The 21,311-nt window shown below is 42.5% G+C and overlaps 1 protein-coding gene across 2 annotated transcripts in view; it reads left to right on the top strand.

Annotated features, from left to right (window-relative positions):
• Positions 1–21,311, top strand: part of CASR (calcium sensing receptor) — a 75,440-nt gene that overhangs the window by 26,419 nt on the left and 27,710 nt on the right. For both annotated transcript variants that reach the window (XM_038154464.1, XM_038154463.1), the window contains exons 2-4: positions 5,388–5,825; positions 14,626–14,932; positions 17,359–18,240. In XM_038154464.1, coding sequence (XP_038010392.1) covers positions 5,641–5,825; positions 14,626–14,932; positions 17,359–18,240 — 1,374 coding nt within the window. In that variant the 5' untranslated portion in view covers positions 5,388–5,640. The remainder of the gene's footprint in view (positions 1–5,387; positions 5,826–14,625; positions 14,933–17,358; positions 18,241–21,311) is intronic.

Here is a 21,311-nt window from a genome sequence, read left to right on the forward strand (position 1 = left end):
GAACGGGCCAAGTCTTGTTATGTATGAGCTTCAGCAGCTCCTTCAGTACTGTGGCTGATTTGTGTGCTGTGATTTCGGCCTCCTCTTAGCTTTTGAGAAGCCAGGTGAGACTGTAATATATAATTTTTAACATACATTTGCTGTAGTGTAATAGTGTATTACCATCTTGACTTCTGCCAGAAAAATAGGATCTATAACAGGTAACATGCCCTTAAGCTAATAGCAGGGCATGGAAATACTGTCCTGGTGACCCTGATGGTCTTGATGATTTTAAAAATCCTTTTATTGGTTAAAGCTCTTGAATTCATGTTTTGTATTTAGTTCAAAACCAAGTGTGGGGGTAATGTTTTTAAAACAGAATCATTGCTCTAGATCTGAATTTTTTCTCTACACTCGTCTGAAATCTCCACATTTTTCCAAGGCTGACATTCCATCTCTCAATCATGCTATTTGTCCCAATAAAAATCTCCTTATCTTAGGCAGTGTGTTAGGTAAGAATTGTCTTTTTCTGCATAGGCAAAAGTTCTTTTATAGTAAATTTTCAGTTAACATTTGCCTTATTTAAAGATGGAGCAATTTTAATTCTATAAAATGCAAGCACAACTCCTCCATTTGAGCACCCTAACACTCTGGTTTTAATTGCATCTTTGGTGCACTTGTCCATCATTTTGACCAAAGAGGTGCAGGAAGGTTGAGTTAAGTCTTGCTCTGGTGACAAATGTGAACAATTTACTTTTTCACATATTGTCATGGTACCTAACCACTATAAGTCGGGTCTGGTCTTAGTAGTATGAAGACTTATATTCTGTGTCCATTGTCCTCTGAAGTGTCATTTAGCTTCTTTGGGGCATCCAGGCCTCCCAGAAGCAGAACAAAGCTGCTGTGTGGGAAGCTGGGGCCTTCTTGGGTCTGGGACAGCCCTTTTTCCATGGCTGTAAGCAGGAATCTTCCCCAGCTATCTGCTGTGAAAAGGTCCTGAAAGCCTAGGAGACTTAGTTGAGCTGGTCCATGCTGGTTCCTTGTTGGTGTCCGGGATGATCATGTGAAATTTAGCAGGTTCTACCTTTGAACTGAATGTGAGGGAAAAGCTTTTGGAAAATGATAATTTCTTGTGAGGTTTCACGGCCTTGTGAATATAAACATGCTGATCTTTGCTTTGTGTTTAGCTGGTAAGTTACCATTAGTTAACAATATCATGCTGTTCCAAAAAAAGACAAATGCCATGCTGAGATGTACAAACAGGGCTGTAGCCTGCAAGACACACAAAGTAATTCTACTACTTTGCTCAGTGCTTGTAAGGGCCAGACAAGGACACTGTGTCCATTTCTGGGCACTGGTCTGCACCAAATGTGGAGACATGCTGGAGAGAGGCCAGAGGAATGAAATAAGAATAATCTGAGCTCAGGAAAGCATCTTTATGAAAAAAAAAAAAAAAAAAAAAAAAAAAGTTAACCTAATTTGCTTGGTCTAAGAAAAGGAGTAAAAGGGGAGGTGAATCAAATCCCAAATAATTATGGGCAGGGAGGCAGTGGCTTTCATGTGGTAGATGGAAGAAGAAGACAGGCTTAAGTTGTAACAAAAAACACTGAAATTAGATGTGAGAAAACATTTTCTTTGGTAAGAGCAGAGAAGTGTTGAAGTAGGCTGCCCTGAGTGTCTGATTGGTTTTCTTCCTGACAAGGTTTTAGAGAAAATATGCCAGGAACTGCACTACTGTTGCTGAGCCCTTCTTGGGCTAAGGGGCAGCTTCATGGAGATCCCTTGAGATCCTTCCCATGTCAGCTCTTGGATGTACCTGAGCAGCTGCTGTTGAGAGTTGTGGTTAGTTACTGTTTGATTAATAATTTCTTCATCAGTAATGCATGCCATGAGTATACCATTCAGCTTCCTTTTACCCAAAAAAACAAAGATTTATTGAACATTTCTGGCTTTTCTGCCTGATTTAGTCTGACAACTAGAACTTTCATTAAACTGGCAAAATGATATTGATTGTTGCGAGTACCCACAGCTGTACCTGGCTACCATCCCTCCCCACCTCAGCTACTGTTCCTGCCATGGCAATAGTTGCCAGGTAGCTTATCCTGTCCCTGGAAACAGTTCAAATTCCTCCATGGAAGCTTTGAAGCTCTCTTCCATGACAGCTCAGAATCAAAATGTCTGATAGGTAATGACACAGAGTGAAAAAACTATTGAGGATTATTTTTAAAAGGGGAGGAGGATTAAAAATCAGGCCATGTCAAAAAAAAAAAAAAAGTTACTATTTTAGTTTTTTAGTTACTTTTCTTGCAAAAGTAATCTTATGGAATTTTATTGGCTGAATATATGTACAGGGAAAAGGTGTTCTGCATTGAAGAGCTCATATAATGTTCTACATGTAAAAACATTTGCAAAGGAAAAAGATATCAATGGACTCCATCTAAATTCAGTTGCTTGTTAATTTAATTTTTTTAATTTATTAGCTGAAACTGCAGAACCAGAGTAATCTGTTCTATTAGTAGTACAATTTCCACTTGTAGTATGCTAAGTTTTATGTCTGAAAGCATACATCAGCAGGTAATTCAATCATTAGCTGTGTAATGCCTTCTTTAATAAGGAAGAGGCTCATAATCTTAATCTAATAAAAGAAAAGAGAACTGAAGGAAAATTTGCCACAACAGAAGTTGATACTAGAAGATATTATCTGGGGCGCTGGCAACAAGATCACAACTGTTCATCGGGAAATCAGTATCTTAAAATATTTTCATCTTCAGGTGTGCAAGGCACTTGAAAGCACCTGTGAGTCCTCTGTCTCTCATTAAGTGAGTTTGGTTTTCCAGCTATAGCTGAAATTTAGGTATGGAGAGTTGTAAATTTGGACACTGAGATTTAGGAGGAGCTGAGCATACACTTAGTTTTGCTTTTCTGTGCCAGTGCATCTTTGGACATTTATCCTTCAGTTTTCTGCCTCAGGGGTGTGCTTTATGTATACATAGCCCATCTTGTTCCCAGACATCACCTCTGATCCTACTTCAGTTCTGTGTCTCTGAGAACTGCTAGTTCCAAATTACTCACGGGGATACCAACTAATGCCCTATACCATGAATGAATGATTTTATTTTCATTGTCTATTCCATTGTCATGCTCTTAAATGACAACTGGGACTACTAACTGCTGTAAATGCTGTTTTAAAATTTGCTGTATTTTGCCAGTTTGGATGCTTTGACTTTGTCTACTGTGAGAAAAGAGAAATAAGAATGTGAATTTACTTTTCCTACATTTCATACTTCAGCCATGTACTGTCTTGTGGTGAAGAGTTCCTAAATATTCAGTAGCATCAGCCCAAACCCCTACACAGCAGCCCAGCAAACGAAATTATATTGTATGTCTGCTGCTGATGGAAACAGTTTCCTTTTTCATAAGCCAATAACCCCAAAGGCAAAAGAAAGCCTTATTAAAGTAAAAGCAGAAAAACTGAGTAGTAAATCAGCAGGCTGTGGTCTTCCCACAGCAGATGGGGAAGTCACTGACCTCATCCCACCTTGGCTGAGTCCCACCCATGGTTCCTTGCACAGACTCCAGGGACACCATCCCTGCAGCTGTCAGAGCATGCAGACCCCAGGTCCCTGCCATCCCAGAGGCAGCTGGGGGAGGGGATGAGCTGAGCTAAAGAGCATTAGTCAGACCATCCATGTCTTTGTGGTGTCTCTTCAGAAATTACTTGCCCTGTTTCAAACGTCTCACCTCCAAGTGTTGGCCCTGCCTGTGCTGGTCCTCACCTCAGGACACTGTATCAGCACTTCACCAGTGTTTTTATCTTTCCTGAAACCACAGGTGATGGGAGGAAGATGATATTTCTCTAACTGAAATATGGAAAAGTGTTTTGTTCTTTATTCTGTTGGGCACTGAAGAAGCCAAACCACCATCCATCTGCCAGAAAAGATCCAAACTCAAACACTTCATGACACTCACTCGTAGCATTGCTCTGTCCCCTCCTAATCCTGGTATTGGTTAAAATTCCATCATCCAGCTGTCAAAGGGCCACTTGCCAATACCTAGACATATCTTGATATCTAGCCAAAGATTTGATTGCCCTTGCCAATAAAAATGCACTTGTTCAAGCCAGGGCCAAAGAGCAGTTTAGAGTGGACCCGCCACAGAGAATTGCAGCGTCTGCCCAGCTAAGTGCAGTGACCACAGAGACATGAGAACAACAGGAGCTTTGTCTCTCCTCTCTCATTGACTGCTGCATCCAAACCTTCATTGCAATGAAAATGTACAAAGTAGTTCCACATGCTTGGTGGTCATACAGCATGCATGATCATCCAGACTGGCTACCAGAAGAAGCCTCACGATCACAGTTTTTCTCTGCAGTAGCTCTTTATTTGACCTAAGTGAAGATCAAATCCATATAGCTGCATTTATTGACAATAAGTCAGCCTCATAAAAAGGTTCTCAGCACTTAAAAACTATTGATGACTTGCTTCAGAAATTAATTGTTCTCAGAATTAGCAATGTATGCCTAGCTTCTACTCCAAATTTCACTAACTTCAGATTCTTACTACTAGCTTTTAGACCTGTTTCAAATAGGCTGAAGAGCTATTCATTGTGAATTTTCTGTGCTATCTCCTCTCCTGTAGCCATAGCCATTTTCATATGCCATAATTACGTTAGTTCTTCGTTTGGGAGGCCTGTAGACATGCTGCAGGGAAAATGTATTGAGCATGGAGAAGCTGCAGTATTTTTCATCCCCAGGAAACAGGCTTCAAAGGCTGCTATAGCTAAGCTTTCAATGGCATGATTGCCAAACCTTTCAAGCCTTCATGACTCATTAAGGAGAAGTATCTTGGTTTCAAATGCTTCCCTGGAGTTCATTCTCCCTTTCACTGCAAAAGAACTATTTCTGGTGACCTTGTTTCATTTTTATCAAGGATAAGTTCAAAGACAGAGGGTTAAGAATGATCAATGGATAGGAGATGATGGACCAACACCAAAAGATTATTATGGTTATTTGCTTAAGAGAAAGGCTTGATTCTTACTGCTTTTGATCCTTCCTTATTCCCCACTTGCCCACCCGGGTCTCACAGTGTGCTCTGTTCATAGACACCGGTCAGATCACAGGTTTTACAGCATCTGCTATGACCAGAGTCACACAGAACCATAGGAAGATTAAGCAACCCACCTTAGGTATGTGGTAGAGAATCAGGCATCTGACATTGTTTGAGGAGGTGTGGCTGTGTCACCAGGGTGCCTGGATGACTTTGCCAAGGTTGTGATATGTCCCAGGTGGGTTCTTGAGTGGGGGCAGCTTCAGGGGCATATTGAGGGCTTGGCTTGACAAAGCAGAACAATCATAGCAATGAGGGGTCCTGGTGTATAGCTGGAATCACTTTCAAATCTTTCTCTTACAGTTCTCAGAGATGGTCTCTCCATAATGCTTCAGTTAGGAAGGAAGAAGGAAAGCTGAATTGTTTTTTTGCAATGGAGAAGACAGAGGGAGAAACACCAGCACTGTGGCTCCCACCTTGTTGCTTATCTCCCTGCCAACATGTGCCCCAAATCCTCTCTGTGCTGTATTAAGGAAAGGAAAAGCTTTGACATCTGCATTCTTACATCATCTTTTCCAATTTCGCATCCGATAACCCCCTGGTGAAAAGAGGAACAATGACTTCATATAGCTGCTGCTTGATTCTTTTGCTGTTTACCTGGAGCACTGCTGCCTATGGGCCAAACCAACGGGCACAGAAGAAGGGAGACATTATTCTTGGAGGATTGTTCCCCATTCATTTTGGAGTGGCTGCTAAAGACCAGGATCTAAAATCAAGGCCAGAATCAGTGGAGTGTATAAGGTAAGCTGGTAAAAGGGAAAATAAAAAGTTTTGGTGGGGAAGTCTCCACGTTTCTTGACTTTAAGTTGTGTAAATATGGTCTGTAATCTGATGCTTGCAATTAGAAGGTATGATGTAAATAATGGGAAAAACAAGTGTGTATGTTAAACAGTAACATAAATACTATTTGGACTCTAAAAGAGGGCAATCTTTGTACTACCTGAAGCTGCCAAAACATTAATATACTGATCTATCTGGCCCCTCGCAGGGATCATTTGAATAGTATCTGAAAATTAGCTTCCCTAGCAGGACAGAAAATTACCAATAGTGCCCTTTAGTTCATTTGATTAAAGTAGTGCATGGCCAAATAGTTTAGAAATCAATTTTTTGTCCAGTTCCGCCTGACATCATCTAAGACTTTACAAACTGTTAAGTTGCCTAAATAAGTGAATCGGTTAAAGTGGGATAGGTCAGGGCTTTTGAGAAATCCCAGTGAATGTCTCTTTAGGACTTTGTAAAAGTCCCAAACTTGAGACCAGGCTTTTCTCACCCAGAGTTCTTCTCTTTTGTGTAAACAACACATCTATGTTTTGTGTTAAGTGTTTGGGAGTTAACCTTGGAGTGAGAAATGCGCATGAAAACAATTTCTCTTATTATTGAAGTGTAGGCATGATGAAACGTGAGGAATTTTTAACATTGCGAGCCTGCACATAATACACAGAACAAGTGGAAAGTGTGACAGAAACTTTTTGCAACTGGAACATCATATAAACAAAATATAAGAAATTCATGTGGGTTTCTGTCATGACAATGCATGAGAAAACACTTCATTGTTATGGGACTTCTTCTGTTACCATGTGTGAAGAACTGTGTATCTGGAATTATTTGGACCTCTCATCCTAGGCTGGGGATCTAGCACAGTTTTGTTGCAGATGGCAATGAAGGATGGCCAAGAGCCATTCCTGTTACACTCACAGATTTCAGGTGTGGTTTCCCACTGAGACCCTGAGCAAGACACGTCCTCCTAGGTTAGGAGATCATCCCCAGAACCTATCATGAGGAGCACACACAGGTGTCAATGAGCAGGGATTATTTTGGCTTCTTCTCTGTGTGCACAGGAAAGTCGTGAACTAAATGTATGTGCAATGTCTATTTTATGGAGCAAGAATCTCTATCAGCTTTCCAGCATTTTTTTTCTCTCTCAAATGCATTATTTTAAAAGTGGAATGCTGGAAAGCAGTGGATGTTTTCACTTATATTTCCTTCTTCTCCTGCTCCAGCTGGCAGGCAGGACAATGCAGATATTTGCAAACTAAACAGCTTTCATTTCTGTCAACTCTGGGTCAGCCTCAGTGGCTGTCTTGACATGGTATTGGAAGAGATGGCTGGAAAATGTTCTGCCACAAGTACTACAAGTGTGTGGTTGCCAAAAGGCATGTTAATGAGGTAGCACTGCCAACAACAGCCAAATCCTGAAAAGCCAGACTAGCTGTTTTAAGGACACAATGGGAGATCCTTCTGGATGGCTTTCAATCTGCTAAAAGGTATCCTCCAGCTGAAATTTGCCTGGATATAATCCCTGTTCTTTTTACCCTTGTGTCCTGGTTTAGGGCAAATTTGGGAGAAAACCTCCAAAATGGGGCCCCTCCAAAAAGCAAACCCACACGGGCCCACCCCCCCCAATCGGTTCAGGAAGGATTCCTCGGAGAGGAGTGGAAAGAACCTGTTTATTTAACAGGCAAAATACCCTCCAGCACACAAAATGAACAATACCAGATGACAACACTCTTTCACCGCTCTGAAAAAGATGACAAATTCAGAAAGTCTCTCTTGGGAGTGGTCACACTGTTATCGGTCCCTCCGGTGCTGGGAATGGCTGCTGCAGGCCACAGTGTGGAAACTCTCGGTGTTTCCCAAGTCCCAGTCCGGAGCAGGCTCAAGTGGTTCCAAGAAAGGGAAACAAAAAAACAGTCCAGGGAAAAATTCAGACTGCCTAGCTAAACTAACTAATGAGCAGAAGCAAAAAGCAAGAGCAGAGCAGAAGCAAAGCAGAAGCAAGAGCAAGAGCAAAGCAAAAAGCCAAGCAAAAAGCAAAAGCCACACTATGTACTGCCCCTTCTCTGTGTTCCACCAGCCGTGGGGGAGCAGGCTGATAACAAAACCAAAACAAAACATTCGCTTTTCAGAGCCAGTCTTGAAGGCACAGAACAAAATATCCAGCATAAACAGAACAGACAAATGGGGACACAAGCATCATAACGTCACTCTAGGACTCCTTGTAAGCAGATGATGAAGGTAGAAGATATAGGTGCAAAAGAGAAAAAAGATGTCTGCAGAGGCAGGCATTTGTGGCACAAATCCTTCAGGGAGTTGGATAAATTGTGAGTTGATAGTATAATGCAGTTGGAGAAAGAATGAAGGTCAGAGATCTAGCTGCAGAGGTAGTTGAAATCACAAAGGGAAGAAGGGGGTGAGATTGGGCCAGAAATAACTGGAAGTTGCTTCATTGCACACATCTTTACCAGAAAATGTCAATTTGCAGGAAATGTTTAATTCAAAAGAGGTTGGATTGAGAAGACTTTTCGAGATTGGTCATCAGGTTTTAATGATGGAGGTAATAAATACATGGGAATTTTTGAGTGTATTCCTTGTCATTGGTACACGTAAAATTGAGAGCAGATATTTTTTCCTGAAAGGATTTTCTATCTTAAGCAGTATTAGAGTTAGAAAATTCCTCCTGCTCGAGTTGCAACACAAGCATGGCAGTCATTTTTTGTTTTGGACCCTGTGATCAGGCATTAGCAGGGTTGTGCATGTTAACTCTAGGAGTTCAATACATTCTTCAAGTTTTTTGCTAAAATCTTACATTATCACATATGAGTTTCCTAGGTTGCAGGCAACTGACTGGTCTGGAATTTTCAAACTTGTATTTTTGGGGGCAGAAAAAAATACAGGTTCTAGTTTCTTCACAAAGTAAGTCTCCCTGATCTTGTAGAGTTAAAAACTTCTGTAGGGTGGGAAATCCACAGATTAGCAAATTAGATAGAAATCCATAGGGAAACACAAATGTGATTGTACATGGTCAAACCAAAAGTGCTGAATCTGTCCCATACCTTTACCTGCCCTTGTTGCCCTTCTCTGAGCCTTCTCCAGCACTGGTGTATCTTTTCAAAGCTGAGGCTAGTAAGTTTTATACCTGCCCCCTTTTCAGATGGCTGCATACAGTTTTTAATCTCTTTATTATGTAGAACAATGTGTCTCATATCACATAAGAAAATTAGACCCGGGTCACTCCAGGCTAATGAGCATCCTCTCTCTCTCCTCATGCTCTCTTGCCACAGCAAGTCATCAGACTGTATGAAAAGCTCCACGACTACACCTAAGGGTCCCACTGAAACCCTGTGGGATGTCTATTTTAGAGTTCAGAATCAAACAGCTTAAGATAATCTGTTTTTCCTCTGTTTTGAGGACTGTTCAACCTGATCGGTGCTGTTTGGACATTTAGCTGTGTTCAGTGCTGTACCTGTGCTCCCAAACTGGGCTTCCCAATGGGTAGGACCGTTGGGACTTCTCAAAAAGGATAGGACAGTCTTCTCTCCACTTTCTCCATTTTTATGTTCTTCATGCTCAGCACCTTTCTCTCCAGCTCAGCAAACATACTGGCCTGAACCTACTGTGCATACCTGGCACATGATTATTTAGAAACTATATACATAACTCAGCAGTGAAAGGAAAAGAGAACAGTAACAATCGGTTCCCCATTCTTTTTGTGCTGTTGCTACTGAAAATGCATCCATGTGCTCTAAACACTGAATTGTAGAGTCCAAAGTGAAAACGTACCCATGATTGTGCCACATTAAATGTCAGATAGGAATTCACAAAGCGAGAGCAGTTTGGTTTCCTGTTTGTTGTTTCAGCACTCAAGGATCCTGCGTTTGCTGTAAATACACCTCCTGTCTTTGTATGCCTCCGGTGCTGCTGCAGCAGCTTTCCTTATAACATTTGCTGATGCATATCTGGTGTGTGCAGGGGAGGCAGAGACTGAGCACAGCACAAGCAAGCCCTGACCCCCATTCCCCATTCCATTCTCTGTCAGCATGCCCATAGGCCTATTCAAAACCTGATTTTTCTGCCCCGTCTTGATTTCAGGGAGATTAGCAGTTTTTCTTGTATTCTGATAATCAGTCTAGCCAAGGTCCCACACTGTGACAAAGCTTTCAAGCTGTGAAACTGGTGAGACATTGTCCCCACGTCATAGTGGAAGACTTCACAGAGCATGGCTCCAGGACTCTTTAGCCCACTGAGCTTCTCTGTCCATCTGAGAGAACAGAATTTAAATTCTAGCCCTTGCAGATGTATTTGCTAATCCCATTGCAGACCTGAATGTACAAGAAGATACTTGGAATTTCTCTTCCCTAAGATGTAATTATATCATTTTCTCTCTCCTCCATTCAGCTTCTGAATTGTAATTTTTTAATTTTTGATTTTCTTTGTTCTGCATAATTCCTCTCACTCACAGTCCTTGATTGTAAGAGTGGTAAGCAACTCATTATACCTATGACTGCAGGAATCCAACAAATGACTGAAGGTCTCCCCCTTGCATAGCTTAGAAATAGCAGTAGCAGCAATAACATGCAATTAATGTACTGGAAATCTAGAGAGGACAGAGAAATTAGTATGTGCATGCAGCCACTAGAGAAAGAGGAGTGCTGGTGTGATCGAAAGGTATATGCAGGCTTTGCCACCATTTCTGAGTGTAAGTACCTGTCAGATATGGGGGGCTAAGTGAAAGCTTTATTCAGAGCTTTCACATCACTTTCTCCTTTTTTTTTTGCTTCATATTCCATTCCTTAGAACCTTACAAGTGTGATAAATGAAGGTCATGAATACACATGAGGCTGTGAATTATTTCTTTATGGAGACTAGCAAGGATCAGGACCAATTTCCCTGCTGGATCCAGACAGTAAGAGCTGTTAAAACCAAACCACACAAACAAACAGGGGATGGAGCTATGGGGAGCTTAAACCATGCAGACAGCTTGTGCCCCTTAATTTGCATAGCCTTGCTTTGAAACATTGGCTGGGACATTTAAGCCATCCTGAGCACCTTTGGATGGACATGATTAGTTTCTAGCAAACTGGTCTGCTGCACAGCTGTCCTCTGCAGAGGTGACAGTTACAGCGAGGTATTGTTTCCAGTTTCTCTCTCCCAGTTTGTGTTCCTCCTTGGGAATAGAAAGATCAGTGGGTTGAATTCTCTGAGAGGAGGGAGAACAAGTGTCAGATGGGAAACTTTAAGGAAGGAGTGTAAATAAAAATTCCCCTCTACACCTGTGGGCTCTGAATTATTTACATCAAACTTTCATTTAGAGCTTAATGGCCACTTTTCATAGCACCACATCTCACAAAATGCAAGACTATGTGAACATACCTGTAAAGTAATATGGCAGAAAATGAGCTTTGGAGGCTGCTTCTTTTCCATCAAGACAATACCAGCAGCTATTTAAATATTCTGGAAATCTAATGAAAGCTTGCTTCTGATGGTAAATACTATACAGTTTCTTCATGGAAATTACCAGTCAAATTTCTGCATGGTTGACAGAGCATTCCAGTGACTGATCATATTAATCACAGCAGCAGCGCGGCACGGGAGGTCAGCTGCATCAGTGGGACCTACTGCCAGGTTCAAAGGCTGCTCTTAGCAATCCTTCATGTACACACCAAGCAAAGAAGAACCTATCTGCAGCCCCTTACTGGGATCTTACATTATAGTGGGAGAGAAATTGTCTATAAAATATCCATTCATAGCAATTGGAAGGATCTTGCTTTATTTAGAGCAGTTTGGCAGCACTGCCTTTGTCTGACCATATCTGTGTTACGGAACTGATACAATGCTGTCTCAGATGACAAAATGACAGCTTGTCTGAAGATCTATCAGGTGTTAGAGAAAACAGAATGAGGAGTGCTGTCTTCATCCCATCTGATCCTTTCCTCCTGAGCCATTGATGCTGGTGTCAGCAGAGGTGCAAGTGAAGAGAACAGCAGGTCTCTTGCCTAGGTTAGTTTAAGATAAATTATTGAAAGAATTTCAAAGATATTTTGGATTCTAGCTCCCAGAGAACAGCCCCTACTCTCCTTTCCCTCCAAAATAAAATCATTCCAAATGCAAGTACCTGAACTAGAAGCCTTATACTGTAAATATGCACTAATCAGGAGCATATGTCAAAAAGGAAACCAAAAGCAACTGTGTATCATGAGTCTTAGTCTGCATTTACTGAATTAAATGCCAAATATTTCTGTGAAGAGTAAGACAATCCAGTTCACTGCTTTCGAAGATACCATCTGAAGATACCTCCTTGTGGCATTTTAAAATAATAAAGCCAAATTCCTTTCAAGCAGGCAAAATAATTTTCTGTTGTACTTCACCTGTATAATTTAAAGTGAGCAGGCTTAAATTTGCTTTTACATATGCTCAAATGTGTGAAGATTTTCCCAGCAGTATTGTGATATCTTTTAACTTCCCAGGTTCTCAGTAGCCTTTCCTTTAAATATAGAAAATGCTATTAGATTTTCTTCTTTTACATGAGGAGCCTGAATATGGCTCCTTGCGTCAAATCCTATTCATATTAAAAATATCTGTAAACATGTGCAGCTTTTGAAAAGAGGTGTCACAAAACCTTTCCTTGTTTCCATTTATCCCCCTGTGCATTACTGACCACATGAAGCAACATGGTGTGCCCAACATGTCTTTTCCTGTACACAGCACTTACTCACTCGATCCCTCTGAGCCTTGCCCTTTTATTTCAGAGCTCTCTCATTGCATCCCGTTCCTTAATGGTTTGGAACTAGAGCAAAAAATATTCTAAATGACCAAATTACTTCTATCAGTAACCCACACTCCGTGCTTCTAAAGTCTAATCTTAATAAAGCTAACTGTCCCTTTGGTAATAAGTTATAACTAAGGACTCAAACTTTTTGACCTGAAGAGATCTGTAATGAAAGTGTTTACACTCACATCATACTTTACATTTAAGTGTTACCTTGTGTTGTCTGGGCTTTGAGGTATAAGCTCAGAGCTGAACCTCATTTGGAATTTGGCCAAAGATGTCTGGAGAGGTGAAGTCAAGTTGAATAAATGAAGTTTTTAAGACTTAAAGAGAAACCTTAGATGATGAATCAGATAAAACTCCTGGAATGGAATAATGTGGCTTTGTTCATTCAGCTTTGAAAAAGTCAGACATAGCTAACATCAACTTTGGAAGCCATTAATTTAATCCAGCCATTAAAAATGTTTGGGTCATATATCTCAGAGATTGAAAGGCTGTGATTTCATGAAGCTTATCTTTAGAAATCTTCACCTTAGTAATAGAAACATTTCTCTAAGCATTTCAAAATGTAACTTATGTGAAACCTACAATTTACCATTTCATATAGAATCTGTTCTTAGCTAGACTGTTCCCCAGGCTTTTCCAGTTTTGGAGCCCATCACTTTTTCCCGGTGTGTCTCAAGCATAACAGCACTGACACTTTCCTGTTTTCACCTGCAACTCAGCACAAAACTGCAAACTAGCTGGTATCCTGACTCACAGTGCATTCCAAGGAAGGGCAGGTTTCAGCTGATGAAAGATTCTGCCATTCCAGCTGCATTGCCCTAAAACACAGCAGCCTCACAGGCACACAACTGGTTGCCAGGGCAGCTTTACAGGGGAAACACAGTAAAACTTCAAAATAATCTGTATCAAAGGTACTTTCTTGCTGCTGCTTTCCAGGAAGAAGTTTCTCTCCTTTGTGGATAAGCAATCATTGTGCTTCAGCTTCTTCCACTGCCAGGCTACTGATGCCACAAACAAGGACTCCCAGCTCCTGCTGGACAGTTGCCACCAATCTGCAGCTCTGCCTTAGCTCCACGCACAGGTGCAAGATAATCGGAAAACTCAGCTTCTCCATCTTAGAGAAGAGAGGAGGCTTCAAAAAACAGTTCCAGTTTCACAGACCAGCTCTGATGGCATCTTCTGAGTTTGTGTCTAAAGCAAATAGTGTGAGAAAACCATAATTATGAGAAAAGTTACTCCTTCAGCAAAGGCACTGAACTATCTAAATTAACAAGTTATCAGTTTGCACTAGGACTTCTATTTATAGCATGTCTCTGATCTCTGGTATGAACAGTCTGAATGTGCTCTCTCTCACAAACTGAAGGGTGTCATGTGAGGCTGAATTTCCCTGAGCAGAGCTGCCAGGCACCTCTGCATCCAGCGGTGTGCCAGTATTGTGGCTCAGCCTGCTCTGCCTGCCCAAAGCCAGGAGGAGCTGACACACTCCGGGAGTATCCCCGAGCCTAAGTCCCAGGCAACCTCAGCACAGGCTTAGCAGACACTGCCATCTGCATTCAGAAACATGTCAGAGGAGCCTGGAAGCAAACCTGGTAGCTTTCAATCAGAGGATCACAACATCCATTCCCTCGAGGATCATGAGATCATGTTTAGAGTCCTGAGCACAAGGGACAGGCCAAAGTCATCACTCCAGACGTGCTGTCCTTTAACTTTCCCAGGTTTTAGGGATTTTGAAAAGTTTACCTCTGGAGTGAGTGCCCAAACTGAAAAGTTGAAAGCCAAAACTAAACCTTGTAGCAAAAACATGCCTCTTCTGTAACTAGTAGAGACAAAAGCAAAACTTTCCAAATTTAGTAGGGTGCAAGAAATCGCCTAAGTTGCTTTTGCCTTTTGTGTCTGGAATTTTTCACTCTGTCTTTGCCTCATTCCTGATCTCCTCTGCTCTGTTTTCCTCCTTCTCACTCTATTTTGTTTTTATTTTTGCTCCCCCAGGTATAATTTCCGAGGCTTCCGCTGGCTCCAGGCTATGATCTTTGCCATAGAAGAAATAAACAGTAGCCCAACTCTCCTTCCCAACATGACCCTGGGGTATAGGATATTTGACACTTGCAATACAGTCTCGAAAGCCCTGGAGGCCACGCTGAGTTTTGTGGCCCAGAACAAGATAGACTCCTTGAACCTGGATGAATTCTGTAACTGCTCAGAACATATCCCTTCCACCATTGCAGTCGTGGGAGCAACTGGCTCTGGCATCTCCACTGCTGTGGCAAATCTGCTGGGACTCTTTTACATACCTCAGGTATGCTTCCACCTCACTTGCTTAGGTTACAGAAATGGCCTGCTCCTCTATTCTGCAGAGATTAAGCAGAGATTGCTTAATCTCTTCCATTTCCAATAGAGTTTATAGAAGAGAAACAATAAAATGGGGGTCGGGAGGGGGGTGGGTGTCATTGTTATGATGGAAATGTGTCTTGCTAGCAGTTTGCAGGCCCCAAATATAAAGGTTACTGAGCAGCCATAACAACATTTGGCCAACAGCAGCCTAGCCTAGGAGGACTGGAGTCCTCTAGAGGGTTTAGTCTGTGAATACAGCAGTAACTGTAAAAGCATTCTGACTCTGCTGGAGCCAGTGCCAGCATCCATGGCCACATCCTTCTGTTTAAGAGGCTTGTTGATCGGCCCAGACCTTAAGCAAAGTACAAGGCTGGCTTAATGTTATTGCTCTTGATTTTACATTTCTACCCTGAAATCAGCTTTGGAAAAAGTGCTTGGCCTTATCCATTTAAGTGTTACCTTGTACAGCCTAACACTTCCAATCCCTCTTCCAAAATTAATAGAGGTGCCAGAGCTCACAAGAGTCCTTATTACAAGATTGTGTCAGAATGTGCTCTCATTCTGTGCTGAGAAATGTATCTTTGCTTCAGCCAGGGCTCCAATTCTCATCTGCACCATGAATGAAGAAGGAAGGATTCTTGATTGCCCTGTGCACAGTAATATATCTTGTCTGTTCAGTCTTATCAGTCTGACTCCTTTGCAGGAGTCTGAAAAACTGGACATTTGGTCTCTGAGCAGGGCAAGAATGGTTTATGCTGTGCTATCTGCCCAGAATGGCATTGGAAGTTGGCCTGTAATAAACATCCTGATGACATCTTATGGGGCATTGTTGATTTACACATGCCATTACCAGGTGAACAGGGGCAGCCGAGAAGGGTTGGTGAGTTCAACTGAACATAAGAGATGTTTGCAGGGCTCAGACTTTGTCTTTGAACAGAGAATGACATTTGTCCTGTGAGGCAGTAGCTTTATCTAGAGGCTGCAGAAAAGGGTAGATGTCAGGAGGTTCAGTTCTGGAACGAAGTCTCAGCCAGGTGGTTGAAGCATGACAACTGAAAGCAGGCTTTTAGACTGGCAGATGTTGGGTAGAATTGTCACAGCCATTCATAGCAAGTCCATTAGCAAATCCAGGCTTATTAGGCCCTGCATTTCAGTAAGAGTTGGAGGTGTATTTTACAATTAATGTACGGCTCATTACTCATTCTGTTGACGCAGACACTGAAAATGTTACAACTTCTATTTCTCAGTACCTCAGGTCAGTGTCTCCTTACAGCACACGTGGCAGTGGGACACATTGCCTGTACCTCCTGGAAAAAGGTTGATGGGGGTGAGAGTAGCACTGGGCAAGAGCCTGTCCATGGGAGACTACAGCTCTGTTAAAGGAGGGTTTACTGCTGTGGCCCTTGAAACTACACTATGAGACCTCCTTTTCTTTCCTCTCACAGAAACATTAAATAACAGAGTTTAAGGAGAAGATAAGGTTTTCTGTAAATTTCCACTTTGTACAAAATGAACTGTTTATAGAAGACATTTTCAAATAAGAGTCAGGCCTAAAGAATTCAGATACCAACCTCAAAATGTGTCTTAGAAGTTCACCAGATCTTTAAACAGTTATTATCTGGGGTTTAAGGTTTTCTTTCTACTTGTAGATAATTCAAATTATATCTTAAGAGCATGTGGCACTTGTTCTGATTAGGAAAATAAAGTACTTCTTGATAGTTTTAGAAAAGGAAATAAAATCTAGTTTTAACCATAAAACCTGGTGGCTTATGAAGCGTGGACTGGCTTCTTTGCTGATTCTGGCCAGCAGTCAGGAAACACTGCTAAAGTAGCATTACCATAGCACCCTGCAGGATCAAGGAAGCTGATATACAGCACATTCTTCTTATGTCAGCTGACAGGGATTGTATATAAAAGGCAAAAGGAGCCTGTTTAAGGATGGGGATGGATGTCAAAGGCAAGGAGGGAAAAACAGAGTAGCTTTGGAATGACAATACCATCCTTCTGTCTCATGTCTGGTTCAGGACAGAGAAAGCCTGTGTTTTGTCTTAATTCGGTGCATTGCCTTCATTTGTCTAGATGGCACATTCTTTTTATTTCTAGATTTGACAGAAATCTTTGCTATTCCTCTAGTCTAGTGTCCATTTCTCTCTCCCTCAGATCCTTGACCTTGCAGGTGGGCACAAGCTGGCTCCAGCTTCTCAAGTCCCAGCAGCTGCTCCTGCATGAGTGCCTCTGTAGGACAGGCACAGCTAGAAGAACCCTCAGAGTGGATCACCTGCAAACACAGGCTAAGAAAATGTGGTTCCCAGGGTGACAGTGATGCTAGGTAAATGGAGGCAATTTATTTCAGGCATTTCATTTTATGGTGTGTTTGCTGTGCTCTGACAGGTCAGCTATGCCTCATCCAGTCGTCTCCTGAGCAATAAGAACCAGTTCAAGTCCTTCCTGCGCACAATTCCCAACGATGAGCATCAGGCCACAGCCATGGCAGACATCATTGAGTACTTTCGCTGGAACTGGGTGGGAACAATCGCAGCTGATGATGACTATGGCCGGCCAGGGATTGAAAAATTTCGGGAAGAGGCAGAGGAGAGAGATATCTGCATTGATTTTAGCGAGCTCATCTCCCAGTACTCAGACGAAGAGGAGATCCAGCAGGTGGTAGAGGTCATCCAGAACTCCACAGCAAGAGTGATTGTTGTTTTTTCCAGTGGCCCAGATCTGGAGCCTCTCATCAAAGAGATTGTCAGGAGAAACATCACTGGCAAGATCTGGCTGGCAAGCGAGGCCTGGGCCAGCTCTTCCCTAATAGCCATGCCAGAGTTCTTCCGTGTCATCGGCAGCACCATCGGGTTTGCGCTGAAAGCAGGACAGATCCCAGGCTTTCGTGAGTTCCTGCAGAAGGTGCATCCCAAGAAGTCCACCAACAATGGCTTTGCCAAGGAGTTTTGGGAGGAGACATTTAACTGCTATCTCCCTGATGGATCCAAAAATTCTCCTGCTTCAACTTCCTTCCACAAGGGCCATGAAGAGGGGCTGGGAGCTGGAAATGGAACGTCTGCCTTCCGACCTCCGTGCACAGGGGATGAGAACATCACCAGCGTGGAGACACCATACATGGACTACACACACTTGCGGATATCCTATAACGTGTACTTGGCAGTGTATTCCATCGCCCATGCCTTGCAGGATATTTATACCTGTACCCCTGGGAAGGGACTCTTCACCAACGGGTCCTGTGCAGACATAAAGAAGGTGGAGGCATGGCAGGTAAGCCCTTCGTTCGTGTGCCTGCGCAACATTCCTGCAGAAGGAAAGACAATCTGTCCCAAGTGCCCTTTAGGGTGCTTCTCCTAATCCTGGGTCTCAGACACAGCATAAGGCTCCTGGGATGCAGTGTGTGACTGTGTCTGAGGTAGCGCATGCTCCCATCCCACAGGGAATGTAAGGTAAGTTGGGCTAGGCCTGCAGTGAAAGGGGCTTAAACCAGGTTAAATTTTCTTGCATTTGCTGCGAGCCGAAAGTGCACACACAGACAATTACCACAGCCTGGCTGACGCAAAGTAACTTGATCATATAGTGAGCCTTACATAAACAAGAGGGCCTAGGAGAACACATAAACAAGGAAAACAGTTTTTAGAGTTCATTTTCTTTGGCAAGCTTTATATCTTTTGCAATCCCACAACAATTTTCCATACAGGCTGTGGTTTTTTCCTCGCAGTTTCAAGCTTATATAGGATCAAACCACAGAAGATTGGGTAATGAAGGAAAATAATATGTAGCTCTTGGGCAGAAAATAGATGACTGCTTTGATTTGGCGGTGGTATTTGCGAACTGATGAAATTATGTTAATGACTTAGTCCCATTTACCCATTCATTCAATGCATTCTGCCCACTGGCACATGGATCACATTTTGTCTTCTGATCTTTTATGAATACTCTCTACCTTATTATGTGTTTGATCATGCTATCCAATGGGGTATTCACTTTGTGGTGTTAATATCTACTGCATTCTCAACACAATTAGCATGGACTGATGATAATATGTCAAATATGTAGCAAATTCTGTCTGCCGCACTCTGGTTGTCGCAAAACACTTGAGCCCAAACATGCCTGAAATCAGAACACTACAGGTGAATAAATGGAGGATCACCTCCCCATTTTCATTGGTGTTTTCCTCTCTTTGGGATAGTCTAACCAAAACAAAGGCTGCCCTTGCCACAGACTGCAGATGTCAGGTCATATTCACACATGAAAACGGCAGTTTGGTTCCTGTCTAGTCTCCGTTAACTCAAAAACATCGGTCAGATCAAAGTAAAAGGTTTTGTCTTGGCATTTATGGGAAACTCGCACTGCTCTAGGTGCCTGAACACTTTACTCGGAGTTGATGAGGGCAAGGTTTGACCCTGATTTAGAGGAATTCAATCCAGCAATTGCAGGATATCTGTAAAGTTTCTGTCTTTCAAAGCTATTCTGCTTTTCAGGAAAATACTGGCAGAAATGGGCAAGTCGCAGACAGATTTAGCTTTCACTTTTGTCAGTAAAAATTATCCAGAATAAATGTAGTTTAATTCATTCCTTTATGCCTTGTCAGTTTGGAAAGTTGGAAAGCTGGATATTCATGACATTGCTAAGTAAAAGAATGTGTTTGTTGAAAATTCCATGCTGGAGAAGAATGACCTCTCATTTCTGTGTTGCTTGCCGGGTGCTGAAGGATATACATCAAAATGTAAAGCATACTGCTGATCTAGGCATTTGGATACACATACCTGCCTGAGAGGAGGGAATCAGCAAGGAGTATGTAGGGAATACAACCCCAGTGGGCAGGAGCAGGGAACACTACAAAGGAACAGGCTATACTTATAACCATCACCATCATATGAAGCCTACTTGTGCATTTTTTTTCACTTTGTTTCAAAATCAAACACATGAATAGCAGGTAAATGCCAAATTTATGTGCACACCTACTTCATACCAGGCATTGCAGCTCATTACCTTCAGGAAGCTTTCCTCAGCCCTGGGAGTAATGAGTTCACCTCACAAATATGCAGCCTCTAGCATTTCCAGAGTAATTTTCTGAGAACTGCACAGAAAAAAAATCTTTCTACTAAAGTCAGTCTCATTTGCAGTGGTACTTCTGCCAGTGTTCACTGCCTGCTCCCTTCCTCACAGTCAGGTCAGGCTTTTCTTGGTGGGAAGTGACCCAAGAGAGCAAGGACAGTGCTAGGAGGCCCCCACACCTGTGACTGGAGGGCAGCTGCTCACGGTGTGTGCAATTACTGGCCAGGTGCTGTGTGGTACAGATAAGGTGAACCTGCTGAACTTGTGGCTCCATTAGCCTGAGCTCCTGTATGGAGCAGCCCTTGCCAGCAGGGTTGGCAGCTGCGGAGCAAAAAAATGATACATTGCACAATTTAATTATGTACCATTTAATTCTGTTGCCTTTCAATGGTGTTATCCTGTTAACACATATGAGTTTTTATTGTTGTTTGGTAATTGCTAATTTTATGTACTTACAGCACAAATCTTCTGGGGGATGTGCTCTGTATCATTTGTGGGGGGTGCTTGTGCAGGTCTGTATATAAACCCAGGATGTTTACCTCAGTGATCAGTTCATTTGAAATGGACAGCCTAGCACAAATCAGTGTGAGCTGGTTAAACTGAGTGAAGTTCTCCTATTAAGAATTTAACATCTATTGTTTAGGAAGGCTCTGCGTGTGTTTCAGCATGGGGAGCACAGGATTTTTGTCTCCTACGATGAAATATCAAATACTACCAACTTTCATGTTTACTTAGTTATAGCTACTTGTTTAAGAAACCGTTTGCTCATTTTCTCCACCTGGGTCAGTGACCTGTGACAGATCCTGTCCATAAACCCAGTCTTGCTTCCTTTTGTTTTGCCAGTGCCTCTGAAGCTGGCTATGGGCATTCCCAGTGGCGATGGGACTGGCCAGCCCAAGCTGTCTGGCTGCCCAGCATGTGCAGAGATCCAGCCGCAGGCAGAGCTGGCGAGCAGGCAGGACAGCTTCCAGGCTGTGCCCAGAGGAACCTGTGCCACTCATTCCACATGCAGAGCTGGCCAGGAATTCAGAATCCTGTATCTGAAAATGGGGCGGCTGGCACTTCAGAATTCAGCAGAAAATTGCAGGTTTTATTAGGATGCCTGTGCTGCTCTTATTCTGAGCGATCTGTCTTGTTTTAAGAATCTACACTGCTGCAAGGCAGAAGATAATCGAGGTGCACACCTTTGCCAGATGTCTGCTCTGCAAAGGGCAGACAGTATTGTCTGCGTGTGCCGTTGTTGTGTCCCACACAATATTGAACAAGATCAGATCAATTAC

The sequence above is a fragment of the Motacilla alba genome, chromosome 1 (genome assembly GCF_015832195.1).
Source record: "Motacilla alba alba isolate MOTALB_02 chromosome 1, Motacilla_alba_V1.0_pri, whole genome shotgun sequence".
NCBI classification, from domain to species: Eukaryota; Metazoa; Chordata; class Aves; order Passeriformes; family Motacillidae; genus Motacilla; species Motacilla alba.